This window comes from Ipomoea nil, unplaced genomic scaffold (assembly GCF_001879475.1).
Source record: "Ipomoea nil cultivar Tokyo-kokei standard unplaced genomic scaffold, Asagao_1.1 scaffold2826, whole genome shotgun sequence".
In the NCBI taxonomy this organism is placed as follows: domain Eukaryota; kingdom Viridiplantae; phylum Streptophyta; class Magnoliopsida; order Solanales; family Convolvulaceae; genus Ipomoea; species Ipomoea nil.
In genome coordinates, this window is record NW_017619254.1 from 3,035,680 (window position 1) to 3,049,576 (window position 13,897).

Consider the following 13,897-nt stretch of genomic DNA (forward strand, 5'->3'; position numbering starts at 1 on the left):
TTTGATATTCAACTAGTTGACGGTTGACCAAAGAAGATGAGTCAGGCAAATTATTATGTGAACCCGAGTCTATATTGTAAGATGGATCCGAGTTTAAAATACACAATTTACATACTGAATGTTCACAATTTTGTAAAAAATAAATTATGAACATTTAGTATGTAAATTGTGAACGTTAAGTATATAAATTATGTATGTAAATTGTAAATTATGAATATGCAGTATATAAATTGTGTATTTTGAATTCGGATTCACATTGCAAGGTAGGGCCGGGTCTATGGTATAACTATTGGAAAAGTGATGAATGGGCTGGATCACCAGAATTATTGGTTATTGTTTCAGCCCATTCACTCATCACAATTCACAAGATCCAATCCTTTTTTTAAAAATTTTTATTATGTTGGGCACATAGATCCAATCCAAGTTGATTTAGCGTAGGAAACCCTTTCGGCCTGCCACGGAACAGCAGGGAAGTTCAGATTCAGGGAGCTTCAGTGATTGCTCGAAAGCTTGTCTGCGGCGGAGGACAAGAAAGACCGACAGAGCAAGACGAAGCTCTGTAGATTGGTTCCGATCCTCAATCACAATGGTTAGCTCCTCTCACATTTCAGCTTCCAATTTTATCTGCAACATTCGAGCGAGTTCTTCTATGAATTAGAATTGCCAAAAGTTCAGTGTCGTTTTGAAATGACAGAGATTTTTTGGATTATATGCATGTCGACGTTGGTGTATTTTCATGTATGCCGACTGATGGATGCATTATCATGTTTGAGATCTGAGTTCAACTTTTGTTTGATGAATTTACAGATGTTAGTAGCTTCAGAATCTCATTTTCTTCTCCGGATATTGAATGGTAGCTTCCAAGTCCTAGACTCTATCAGATACCAAATTGATATTCTTTTTGCTGATTTTTTCTGCTCCAATCCCAGCTCAAAATTAATCAATACAAGGTATGTGATTGTGTTACTAACTGACACTAAGGATCAAAATGTGTCTCAAATGTATTTAAGGTGCATCTTATATTTCATTTCTCTGTAATACTTTAAATTAATGTTTAGAAAAGATGGCATTATGCGAAGTGCAATTCCATCAGAGAGGAATGAGTTGCCTCCAAATCAGGGTGAAGACACAGGTGCGGTCTTCAATGTATTGGATTCAATGTTGAAGGACATGTTGGACCGATTAAAGACTATGAGGTTAGTGGTATATATAAATGGAAACAGCAGTACCACTATTATATATGCTGTAAGAACTTTCACTTAGAAATTGTGGAAGAACCTGAATTCTCACTGTTATCACCTTATATTTTCTGTCCTTTCAAGAAGAATGTGAAAGTTGACTTGTTATTTGCCTATAGTAGTTATTTTGCAATAAGGATAAAAACCCCAATTATTTTGCTGAGAAATTGGGGCTAATTGTGCCTGTATATGTTTCATCCACCTTCACGAAGTTGACTTGTTATTTGCCTATAGTAGTTATTTGAAGTGGTTTCAAAGCCTTTGCAATTGTTAGAAACATCTAAGTTTGTACTTGAAGAGTATTCTTAAAACACTTTGTCTACTTGCTTATGAGGATCTATCTTGTTTGTTCACTGTGAGATAACAGAAAAAGTTCAAAATTAGCTTATAGGAGGTGTCTCATCTTTTTCTTTGTTTAGTAGGTTACATCTATTTTTCTGTTAAAACATTACATTGGATAAAAATTTTCATTGAAGTCATTTGTTATTGATTTAATATTTTTGTTATATGTGTTTTATTTCCTTAAATTTAAAGGTTTGCTCCTTGCATTAGATTCTTTTTCAACCTCACTTGCATTCCTTCATAATGACTAAACATGGAGCTAGAGTTTTAGAGTGTGCTCATGCTTAGTAACTTATGATAACATATCTTGTATGTTTGAAACTTTTGAAATAAAGTTCATGCTTCTATTTCAAAGCCCTTAACTAGCTCTCAATTTTAAATTCATGAGTTTGATGCAGGGAAAGAAAATCATGGACTTGCATTGGCTTTGATAGCATATCAAAGTCAAAGTTGCGTAATGACGAACACATCATCAGAGCATTGTGCAAGGAAGGTAAACTGGGGCCTGCTTTGTCTCTTTGGAGCAAGATGATACATAAATTTGTCAGTCCTGATGTATTTACGTACAACTATCTTATCAACGGACTAAGCAAGGCTGGTGATTTGGAGAAGGCAGAGTGGCTTATCAAAGAGATGCTATACAGGGGCCCTACTCCTAGTTGTGCTACATATAATACCTTAATTAAAGGTTATTGCCGTAATAATAATGTGGATAGAGCTCTAGATATATTTTCAACAATGTCTAACCATGGTATTACCCCGGACAGAGTTTCTTGTAATATACTTGTTGATGCACTTTGCAAGAAGGGTCTCATTGAGGATGCGAAGAAACTTCTAGAGGCAATAATAGGTGATGAGCATGATGAGGAAAAGCCAAATTTAATTACATCAACTATAATTATGGATGGTTGCTTTAAAAATGGGGATAGTGTTCAAGCTCTTGCCTTATGGGAGAAGTTAAGGAGTGTCCAAATTGATGGAATTGCCTATAATGTTATTATCCATGGATTCTGTTTGAGCCAAGACATAGTCATGGTATATAATTGTATGTGTAAAATGCTGAAGACTGGTATTGCACCTGATGTTTTTTCTTACAATACATTTATTAGTTTACTCTGTAAGGAAGGAAAAATGGATGAAGCTTGTTATATGTTTAATGTCATGACAAGAATGGGTGTTTGTCCTGACAGAATCACTTACAAAATGATTATTCAAGGCCTATGTATGAATGGAGAGGTTGGTAAAGCCAATGACTTTCTTTGTTGTATGCTAGAGAATTCAATCATCCCTGAACCTCTCATATGGAATGTTATGATTCATGGCTATGGGAGGCATGGAAGTGTAAGAAGTGCTGAATACATTAGAAGCAAGATGGTTGCATTTTGTGTTCCGCCTAATGTATATACTTACAATGCACTGATTTATGCTAAGATAAATGATGGAAATTTCATTGAAGCTCACTCTTTGAAAAAGGAGATGCTCTTACATGGACTTCTCCCTGATCTGGTCACTTTTAATCTGTTGATTGGTGCAGCATGTAGTGTTGGCAATATACATTCTGCACTCCAGCTATATGGGGAAATGTTGAGAATGGGCTGTGAACCAGATATAATTACTTTTACTGAATTGCTCAAGTGCTGTTGTATATTAGGTAAAATGAAAGAGGCTGAATGGCTCTTTGGCGTGATAAGGAGGTCTGGAATAAGAGTAGATCATGTACCATTTCTAGTACTGATGAAAAGATATTGGGGAATGAGGGAGATTGACAAAGCATTTGACCTTTATCAAGAATGGTTAATAACAAAGGATGGGTGATTGCTTTTATCACTAAAGCTTGTTGCTGTGAAGTTGGTGATAGACGGAATAAAAAGGATGAATGCCCCAAAACAATGGATGCTGCACAAGTAGGTGGTCCTTCTGTCTGTAGATTGAATAACCTTTCCTTTGTTTTATAGATTTAATTCATAGCTTCACTATTCTCTGCTTCTTTCCACATGTGCATGTGCATGCATTTGCATCAAAGATGTCCATTCATGATGCTAATCTCTAGTCCTTGTTCATGTTCTATATGCTGATTCCTGAAACCAAAGCCTTCAAGAGCAGGGCCTAATAAATTCTGAAAGGCTCAGTTTGACAATGCTAATCTCTAGTCCTTGTTCATGTTCTATATGCTGATTGCTGTAGCTGTGCCTTTTAATTGTGATGTAGTATACTGAGACACCTGAATTTATTAAACATTGATGATTGATGCCAGTAATTCTTGTACTGTCTAAAACTTTTTGAATGTTCTTTGTTGCTAGATGGCCGTGAATTCCCTTATCTACTGATTTTCCCTATGACACTAAGGGGTGATTTCAACTTTGCACTATTAGAGCTGAGGTGTCTAAGGTATGTTCTTTCATATAATATCTTATTGCAAGTATTTTAATTTTGTGATGAGGAATCTTGTTTTTTCCCCCATATCTCATTATTGCACACTGGATTTGTTCTTAGGATGTATGTCTTGTCAATCAAATGCAAGGTAAATGATTAGTTGGGCAATATGTTGAATGCTGTAAATCTACTAGAGAATAAAAGTAGATGGCTTCTATTAAAAGTTAAAACCTGTACATACTTTTAAAATACTATCTGTTGTCTGTAAAAAGTTAAGAGCAGATACAAAAAACAACCCACACTATTTTACAATTTGCACTTCATGTTTAACAAGATGCTACTTATATTTAATTATTGTAACACCGAGCAAATTCTGATGACTTCTCTGGCTAAAATAGGATCATGTGCATGCTTCATGTTGTCATGTTTTTATTATGGATATTTTAGTCCTTTTCTTTGAAGGCCTATGCAATCCTCCTGTGCTTGCCTTTTCCTGCAAGTATATAGCTTTTCACTTGATTAGTCCCCTTTTGCTCCTTTTACAACCGACGTTGGTTTAAAAAAAAAACTCAAATTTTTATATTCAATTCTTAATATGTTTCATTATAAGTGGAAGGAAGTAGATCAAATGTTTGTATATACTCCATATATGTGTAGATCAAATGTATGTATATATAATATATCTACGTGTAGATAGAGATTGAATCACCTTGATCTAATGATTTTTGTTTAGGAGCCTTTATGCTTCTAACAATCTCAAGCCTCTCAGAGAATGAGTGAATTGCCCAAAATGGGAGTTGGGGTTTGGGCTGTTGGTTGACATGGGCAGTTTGTGTTTGTATCTCTACGGAGAGGCTAAAATAGCCACATGAACTTAATCAATGTTACAATGATTAAAAAAGAAAAAGAAGAGGTTGCATTTAAAATGTAGTTTGTTAAGTGTAAATTGCATTTAAACTATAGGTTTCTAATTCAAATTTACTCTTAAAAGTTAAAACTATTGATTCTTGATATTATGTTTAATCTCTGATGGCACAGCAAGTAATACATTGTATTTTCTGGTCCTTCAGTTCAAACTGTGCAACATTCAATAGTGCATTTTGGGAAGAATGGCATCCCTTAAATCAATAGTGCTATGATGGTGAACTGCCTGCTATCCAGATTCACACATAAAGGCTTATCATACCATCAAGCTTGAGTTCCATTGAGTTTGAGGTTGGAAATGTTGCCATGGTGAGTGGTGACTGGTGGAAGGAATTGGAGACTTGGCAGTGCGATCAATAACAGGGAGATGCACAAAGGAACCTTTGAGACCAATAGACCATTGATATCCACGATGCTCTTGGTCAGGAGTTCTCCACTCGGTTGGACATCTTTACAATTGGGAAAGTTCTGATGCATCTGGGCTTCCTTCTGTAGGGCAAAGGTATCAAATTGTCAATCTTGCAGCTCAATCAGTGCCAAATGCATAACATGATTACGAGTATATGTTAGTGCTAGAAACTTTGCCCAGAGGGGAATCTACCCACCATTTTTTTTTGGCATGGGCATAGTTGGTATTACTTTGATCCGATTGATTCATGCTTGAAATTTTGTTTTTCAATAGCTAACTGCTACATTTAGTCTGCCAGATCAACTTGTGTCTAATTTTTGTGATAGATTAAACCTGTAAATTAAATACGGATAAACACTTTGCCTTTGAGCCTCTTAATTTCTCACTGGCACAAGTGAATCATCACATATCAACCATTAAAAGTGACAGTTTCCACCCCATCATAAAAAAAGTGGTCACATTTACTTTTCATTTGGCTTGTTGTATTTAAGTATATATATTTTAAAGAAAAAAGTAATATATATATATATATATAGAATTACTATGTTTTATGAAGAGAATAAAATTTAGAATTGAGATCTCTATAAATATACTTTTCGGAGAAGTTTTGTGGTGGAACCCACTTGTCATTTGTTTACCAGTCCCGTATTCAGACAATTATGCAAGTTTGATTTTCTTAAAATCAAGAATCTAATGATTTATTGCCAATAGCTAGTATAAATTCCATCTAATTTGGTAAAGGTCCTTTCAGACGCTTTTCGCTGTTTACCTTACTATGGCGTATTTTACTATTTTCAGCAATTTATATGAATGGACCATATGAAAATATGTTGTTTTGATCTTTAAATTTTAACGGATTATCAACTTTTCTGTTTCTCGTTATTGTACAAAGATAATATTATATTTTAAGTACAAAATTCATACTCTTAAAAGATGACAAGGCATAAAAACTCACAACATAAAACATAAAACCTCACAACACATAAATTCACAAGACACATAATATTTTGTATGTTACATAACTATTAATCTATTATAAGTATAGAATTAATAACTCTTAGGGGGCGTTTAGTTCACACTTAACCAAACAAGGTAATGTTATATTCTACAATTCAAACTAAACACATAAGGTAATTTTACATTCTCAAAATCTCACATTACCTTTTAGAGATAATCCTATTACCACTGATAATTCAAAATTCTGTGAACTAAATGCCCCCTAAGTACAAAAATTCATAACACAAGAGACATATACATGTTATATATTTATTTATTTTCAAATATGTTTTAAATTGATTTAGGTATAAAATTTATGTTTTATAGACATAAAATTTCACAACACAAAATATAAATTTATAACATAAAACACATAATATGTTACACAATTACTAATTTGTTGAATTTACATAATTGATATTTGATTCTCTGAAACAAAATTTTCATAACACAAAACATAAAAAGTTACAACAAACTCAAAGTGAATTGGAAACAACCAAACAGCATCATTAAAAGTAAATCTAGGGTCCAAAACCACTTCTATTTTTCTCTTCTCTCTTTTGAAATTTGTAAATACTTGCAGCCGCCTTTTTAATCAACTTTTTTCCCCCTTTTTATGAAAGATGCACATGTCAAATACTATAAAAATTACAGAGCATTTGAAAATCAAATGTTTTTTTTTAAAAAAATAAAAAATAAATTATTATTCCCATCTTATTATAATTGCTATATTCCACTTCAATCTCTTATTTATTTATTTATCATTTTTTCTACAAATTGGTTGAATTCTTTAACAATGCACGTACCTTTGAATGATCAAATTGCTTATCAAATTCCATTGAATGTTAACAAATATGGATATTATAACTGAGATTTTATTAATTATAACCAAACCCCATTACAACTAATACACATCCAAAACATCTTAACATGTCTCTATTAAGGAAAATAGTACATAAGATGAAACTATCTAAGCCTTCCTACTGGAAAGAAACAGCCCTACGGTCCTTCATATAGTCCCTTAATGTTAATCGAGGAGCCTCTGATCAAAGTGCCACACTCCTGCAGTTTACAAACAGGTAGAACATTAAGAAGCTTATATAAGTAAGAGACGAAACCAGTTGGGCAATGGATACAAGGATCATACCATGTCCCTTTCCAACCATTCTCAGTTGTGTAACATACTCTGCTATTTTCTTGATGGCTTCCACCTGCAACAACATTTGAAACAGATTAACCTCAAAGCATATGGTTATGAATTTGAATCTCCTTGAAGAAGTAGAACAGAGTTTTGTTTTCTGGGGTAAACCAACCAAGTTGTCGTTTTGTTAACTACAAAGTTACAAGTTCAAATTTCAACTGGAGCAACATATTAGCCATTCTTGGTGTGGATTTCCCTATTAACTTTGAAAAAAACAGTTTCGTTGTTTTACCTGCTCCTCCAGGAACTCTCTCTCAACAAAATCTTGCATTTCAACATCATTGTTCTTATTAGCTACCTGTGGATTCATCAAGAAGCATAAATATCAGAAACCCAACATCCTGAACAAAGGGACTATATGAAATTATAACATTGATTGTCACAAAATGACACATAGATTATGGTGTTAGAAGGCATAAGATCTCTCTTACAGCATGCAGGTTCAGGAGCTTCTCATTCACCAACTTCTCCAAGGAAAGCGCTAGCTCCATTGCTGCATCAAGAAATCACAGAATCAGAGCAGCCATGAATGGTGTTCATATGTATCAGAAGAAAAAAAATGGAAGTTGGAACTTACCATGCAACGCATCGCCTTTTTCGTTGTTGTCAAACTCAGAAGGAGGCATCAGAATAGAGTGCAGCTTCACCCTTCCTCCTCGGGTGTTCTGTTATTCATCAAAAGCACAATCTCATTTACATTATATATATAAAAAAAAAAATCATACACAAAAAGAACAAAGGAATTCTGAAGCCAAGTATGGAAATCTGGGAAACCTGATATTTCATCAGCTTCTCAGCGTGCTCCCTTTCTTCCTCACTTGATTCCTTGAAAAATCTGACAAAGAAGATCGCACATCGGATTGTAAATACTTGCATTAGGATAAACAGGAATTCTTAGGAAAAAACAAAAAAGATGACGGATTTAATACTTACTTAGCCATGCCCTTGAGCGCAACGTTATCTCTGTCGAAGTATGCATACATGGAGTGATACACATAAGATGCGCTGTATTCAACGCTGAAATCAAACAATTGAGAGTCAGTCCCTAATCAATGGAGATGGAGAGATTCATAATCAGGCAGAAATGAAACCAAAATTAAAGGAGATTAACAAAACAATTATCAAATAGGGAAAGAACGAACTTGATCTGCTCATTGATCGCAGCCTCGCACTCGTCGATGTACCTCTGGCGAGCAAGCGAGACCTGAGCACCGGAGGGGACCATAAGCTCATCCTTCTTAACCTCCACAAACGGCTGAAACACCACTCCGGTGAGCGGCGCATCAGCCGTCTCCGCCGCGGCGGAGATGGAGAATCCACCGCTCCGCTTCCTCGGAAACGCGAGGCCGGAAACAGAGGAAGCAGGGGCGATCGGAGAAGCAGAGGTCAAGCACGGAAGCAAAGCGCAGGAAGCCTTGCACAGGGAAACAGCTGAAAACGCCATATCTTCAAGACTCAAAGAGAAAACAGAACAACAGAAATCTATGCAGGAAGGGAAATGGTAGAGCGGTAGAGATTGCTGGGTGGCGAAAATGAAAGGAAATGGTGATGCATTATATAGTGGCAAAGACGAAGCAGGGGAGGAGACTAGGGTTTGCTAAGGCATATGAGATAGCGACACGTGTATGTCCACGCCTCAAAGGCGTGTGGCGACCTCGTGGCCTGATCCAAAAAGTTATTTGACACTCCACAGCCCATCTCTATCATGAACGAATCTTCGCTGTACCTGTAATCATTTCACGCTTTAGTGGGTGTACTGTTCCCTCTCCACCGATTCATCCCCCAATCATCATCCATTTCTTTTATTCTTCTTTCCTTCCCATTAATTTTGTCTTCTGCCTTTAAAATTATATTTTGAAAAAATTATAATCTAGGCATAATATATCAATTATTAATATTTCTTTTGAATTATTAGTTGTATAAATATTGTCCACTAATTTTTAAAAAAGTACATATATTATATATTTTGCACAAATTGAAAGACATCATTAAACAGTACTGTTTTAAAAATTTAAAAATAATATTTACACCACTAATAATTAAGAGTGATATTAATAATTAACATACTATAGAGAAATATAAATTACAGTTTCCTTTTATACTTTTTATTGTCATAAATAGCTGTTTAACTCATAAGTATTAAATTTAAATATATTATATTTTTCTTTTATAAATAATAAACAATTATTTTGAAATAAAGAATACAAATTTATTTAGTACGGAGTATTATATTTTGTAATAATACAATTTTATGATGACCTATGCGTATAAAAGAGAGCTCCATCAATCTCGATTGTTCATAAGAATTGAAACTATTAATTTAATAGGACAAAGGATAATCTCTTTATGTTGTATTTGAGTATAATATTTTTCTAATTTATGAAAGGTGAATGAATTTTATATGATAGAGCAAGGAGCTTGATTGAAGATTTGAATACCAGATTTTGAGTTTGGGAAGAACCGCTAAAATAATACTCAAATGTCATACTTCTTCAAGCTTTTGAATTTGGAGGTTCAAGTATAGTATATTTCGTGGTGCACGTCTGTCATATGTATATTTCATGTTCTAGTAACCGATCTCTGCAACTGCAAGTTGTAACTGCTGGATGCACGTCTCCTATATGGCAACATTCATGTATTCCATCTTCTACCAACCGCTTTGTGCAAGTTGCGAAGTAACTGCTACGGAGGCCGCGAATCCAATAGCTTCTTCAATTCTCCCATGGCGCGCGGCAACGTTCTGAAGTTTGGAGTGATGTATTCAAAAGCGGCAAAGTAAACTGAATAGAGATTTCAGCGTAATCAAACCACACTTCGCACAAATCATTCATCCCGGCCTTAACAGTGAAGAAGATCTGATACAGGTTATCTCTGATCTTTATATCGTTTTAGGAAAGTTTCATCTCGATTTCTTTTCGTGTGTGTTTGAGTTGAATTCGTTATCTGTAAATTTCAAGTTTGGTTAGGATCGCAAGGCCGACGAAGCCTCTGGCGGTAGGAGCCTGTTGAGATCCGATCCATGGGGTAAATCTTCAGCTAGCTAGCACATTATATTCTCTCTGAGTTTCGATCTAACCTTTAATTTCATTATGTTGTATTCTTAATTACTTTCCGTTGCCCGATTAAATGTTCTATGTTACTGGTATTTATTTTATTTTTATTTTCTACAATCAAACGAATGAGAATTACACAAGCAAAGAGATGCTAACTTTAGGATTTTGGTTTCAAGCATAAGCATGGGCTCCTTTCTATGAGAACTAACATTTCTTCTTCATTATTCGTCTACTCCTAAGCATTTTAGAGGGCTTATGCAAGTTGATTTCCATCCTCCTACTAGCATCTGAATATTTGTTCTTCCAGGTTGCAACAGGTTAGGACTGGGGATGAAGTTACTATTTTGCCTAACCCCCAGCTATAAGTTGCTTCTAGTATAGTTACATTGGTAAAGCCATGTGACTATAGAATAATAGAAACTCACATAAATGAAAACTATAGTAATTAAGTAACATAAGGTTACATTGGAAAATAGTTCAAGGAGGGTTTGAAATGAAGTCACAACAAAAGTATCACTTCTTGTTTCCAACGAAGGAGGACTATAGAAAGCATTCACCCAAGTGACACTAAAAAAAGATGCATCTTTTTCATGGAGCTGCTTTTGTCAGTAAAATGAAATAAAGGATGACATTATCATTGTATATATATATATATATATATATATATATATATAACAGAAAGGTGTCTTCCAAAATTTCAATTTAATAGATTGAGTTAATGTTCAGATCCTTGATAATCAACTTACCATGAAGTGTGCACATAAAATGGCTGCTATTTGTGGTACCTTTTCTAATGAATTTTTATAAAGGGATGACTCGCTGGCCGATTGATAATTGGACTGCATACGCAAGGATTTGATTTATACCATGGACCATACTTGCCATGACTGAGACTCGGTTTATCACTATAGAGGGTGGTGCAAGGTGGAGGGTCCCTATTTGATAAGAGGATAAAATGCACCTCATTTTCAATGCCTTTGGCATCCTTTTAGGTGTTGCTCCTTGAAGTTTGTATTTGTCACTTGTAAGAAGCCAGATGCCTTTCAATGCAAGGTGGATACCATACGTTTTTTTTATAATGGACAAATCCTTAAGATGTTCCCTATTTAAGCTGAACTAAAATCTCACCATCATTAACATCACCATGCAGAAAGACATTCCCTAAAGTTGAGGCTTGTGGATAACACAGCTTCTCCAACATGCATAAATAATTTTTTCTCTTTTTTCTTCAGTCTCTCAATCTTTTAGTTTTAGAGGAAATGAAACTAAAAAATTTTAAACATCAGTAAAATTAGTTGTAATTATCAGAGTTGGACTTGTCATTAATTGGTTGATTCTATACTTTGTAAGGTTCATAAGAGGCTTTGCATGTATGAATTCTGCAAGTGATTTTAGATGGAGTTGTCTTTTGAATTTCTTGTGGCTAGTTTTACCATTTCTCAATGGAATTATTTTTGCATATTTAACAGCTTTTATGATGTGAAAATATCTTGTGATGTGAGAATGAGTTTATTTATTTGTATTATTGGCTCAAGCATCTGAAGTCTAGGCCACTCTGCAATGTTCTGAAGTGCTCTCTTTAAAAGCATTTCATGGTTCGGCTGTCCCACTGAAGTGGTAGAAGTTATTCCCTTTGTCAGCGTTTATCTTTGTTCTGATTCTTCTCCATAAAGTTTGAAAGATATTATTTAGTGCTTGACATATAAGGTTTATCTCCAACCTCATTCTCTTTCCATGCATAACTTTTGACTCTATTCTCAAAAATTGACTCTTGTGAATGGCGACAAACCAATTATTCATGCAATCCTTTTAAACCCCAAGCGCCATTTCCACCAATTTACAACACCCTTCACCACCATGGTCTCCACCACTACCACCACCACAGACAACACTCAAGAATTCCACCAAGCTACAGAATTCCTTCCTGAAAACGTCTCCCTCTCATTGCCAACCCATGATGGACTAGAATTCTGGCAATTCATGGTTGCAGGTTCAATTGCTGGCTCTGTGGAGCACATGGCCATGTTTCCTGTAGACACCTTGAAGACCCGCATGCAGGCTGTTGGTTCTTTGGCATCCAAAGCTGCAGCTATATCTCTCAGGCAATCCCTTGGCTCAATCATGAAGGTAGAAGGACTGGCAGGACTGTATCGTGGGATTGCTGCAATGGGTCTTGGAGCTGGACCAGCTCATGCAGTATATTTCTCTGTTTATGAAGTATGCAAGAAGTCTTTATCTGGAGGAAATCCAAAGAACTCAACAGCACATGCACTTTCTGGTGTTTTTGCTACTGTTGCCAGTGATGCAGTGATAACCCCAATGGATGTAGTAAAGCAGAGGCTGCAGTTAAAGAGTAGTCCATATAAAGGTGTGATGGATTGTGTGAAGAAAGTGGCGATGGAAGAAGGGATTGGGGCTTTTTATGTGAGTTATCGCACTACGGTGGTGATGAATGCACCTTTCACAGCTGTTCATTTCGCAACATATGAAGCTGCCAAGAGGGGTGGGATGGAGGTGTTGCCAGAGATTGCAGGGGATGAGGAGACTCTGATAGTGCATGCCACTGCTGGTGCTGCAGCAGGGGCTCTGGCTGCGGCTGTTACTACTCCTCTTGATGTTGTCAAGACTCGGTTGCAGTGCCAGGTGAGAATTTTTTGTGATGATTTTGAGTTCATGCATGAACTAACTTCAGCTGATTCTTTTTTCAAGATTTTTTGATTGCCTCTCTTGGAGCAATGGTAGTTGTCGCCATGTAACCTGTCAAGTGAAGCTATTCTTCTTCTGATACAAAGGAAAGCAGCATAGAATAGACCAAAAAATGGCCAAAAGTATCTGCATATATTGGGAATATCATGCACCCGGCTTCCTTTTACTGGAGTTTCTGTTTGGCTCTTTCATTGTTGCCCTGCAATCTGCACATGCTACCTACTTGTAATCATTATTCTGCCTTGAACTGTGTCAGGGTGTATGCGGATGTGATCGATTTTCAAGTGGCTCAATTGGCGACGTGATTCAAACAATAGTGAAGAAGGATGGTTATGGAGGACTAATGAGGGGTTGGATTCCCAGAATCCTGTTCCATGCTCCTGCTGCTGCAATCTGCTGGTCTACATATGAAGCAGGAAAAGAGTTTTTCCAGCAACTCAATGATAAGAATAGTTCAGTAGATTGATGATTTCTCAGCATTTAGCTCAATACTCTGTTTTAAATAACACAGCACATACATGGACTAAACAAAGCCATTGTTGCTGATTGTAATGGTTTCTGGACACTTGTATATTGCTGTATAATTCAAGTGGATCGAGGTGTTGATAAATAATTTCCCTTTTCAGAGCAAAATTGTATATTGTGTCACAGGTTG

At 35.7% G+C, this 13,897-nt stretch overlaps 3 protein-coding genes across 7 annotated transcripts; 2 read left to right on the top strand and 1 right to left on the bottom strand.

The window, feature by feature from the left end:
* The first annotated feature begins 431 nt into the window (after positions 1-431).
* LOC109159308 (pentatricopeptide repeat-containing protein At5g24830) lies at positions 432-5,664 on the top strand. 4 transcript variants are annotated; one of them, XM_019307428.1, is made up of 6 exons: positions 432-589; positions 808-950; positions 1,059-1,196; positions 1,979-3,484; positions 3,881-3,968; positions 5,024-5,664. In XM_019307428.1, the coding sequence occupies exons 1-4, from the start codon at positions 587-589 to the stop codon at positions 3,393-3,395; spliced, it is 1,701 nt and encodes a 566-aa protein (XP_019162973.1). In that variant the 5' UTR covers positions 432-586; the 3' UTR covers positions 3,396-3,484; positions 3,881-3,968; positions 5,024-5,664. The 4 variants fall into 4 exon arrangements, with proteins under 4 accessions (XP_019162973.1, XP_019162974.1, XP_019162972.1 ...); XM_019307429.1 differs by having other exon boundaries at positions 437-589; positions 1,064-1,196; XM_019307427.1 differs by lacking the exon at positions 432-589 and having other exon boundaries at positions 736-950; positions 1,979-3,488.
* A 1,477-nt stretch (positions 5,665-7,141) lies between these two features.
* Positions 7,142-9,027, bottom strand: LOC109159188 (ferritin, chloroplastic-like). 2 transcript variants are annotated; one of them, XR_002050523.1, is made up of 9 exons: positions 8,626-9,027; positions 8,417-8,500; positions 8,258-8,318; positions 8,061-8,148; positions 7,915-7,976; positions 7,716-7,781; positions 7,430-7,493; positions 7,250-7,344; positions 7,142-7,218 (listed from the first exon to the last, which is right to left on the bottom strand). XR_002050523.1 is itself a non-coding variant. In XM_019307254.1 (8 exons), the coding sequence occupies exons 1-8, from the start codon at positions 8,925-8,927 to the stop codon at positions 7,310-7,312; spliced, it is 762 nt and encodes a 253-aa protein (XP_019162799.1). In that variant the 5' UTR covers positions 8,928-9,019; the 3' UTR covers positions 7,142-7,309. The 2 variants fall into 2 exon arrangements, 1 of the variants encoding a protein (XP_019162799.1); XM_019307254.1 differs by having other exon boundaries at positions 7,142-7,344; positions 8,626-9,019.
* Positions 9,028-11,198: 2,171 nt separating this feature from the next.
* On the top strand, positions 11,199-13,875 carry LOC109159187 (mitoferrin-like). Its single transcript, XM_019307253.1, has 2 exons — positions 11,199-13,179; positions 13,499-13,875. The coding sequence occupies exons 1-2, from the start codon at positions 12,394-12,396 to the stop codon at positions 13,706-13,708; spliced, it is 996 nt and encodes a 331-aa protein (XP_019162798.1). The 5' UTR covers positions 11,199-12,393; the 3' UTR covers positions 13,709-13,875.
* The last annotated feature ends 22 nt before the right edge of the window (positions 13,876-13,897 follow it).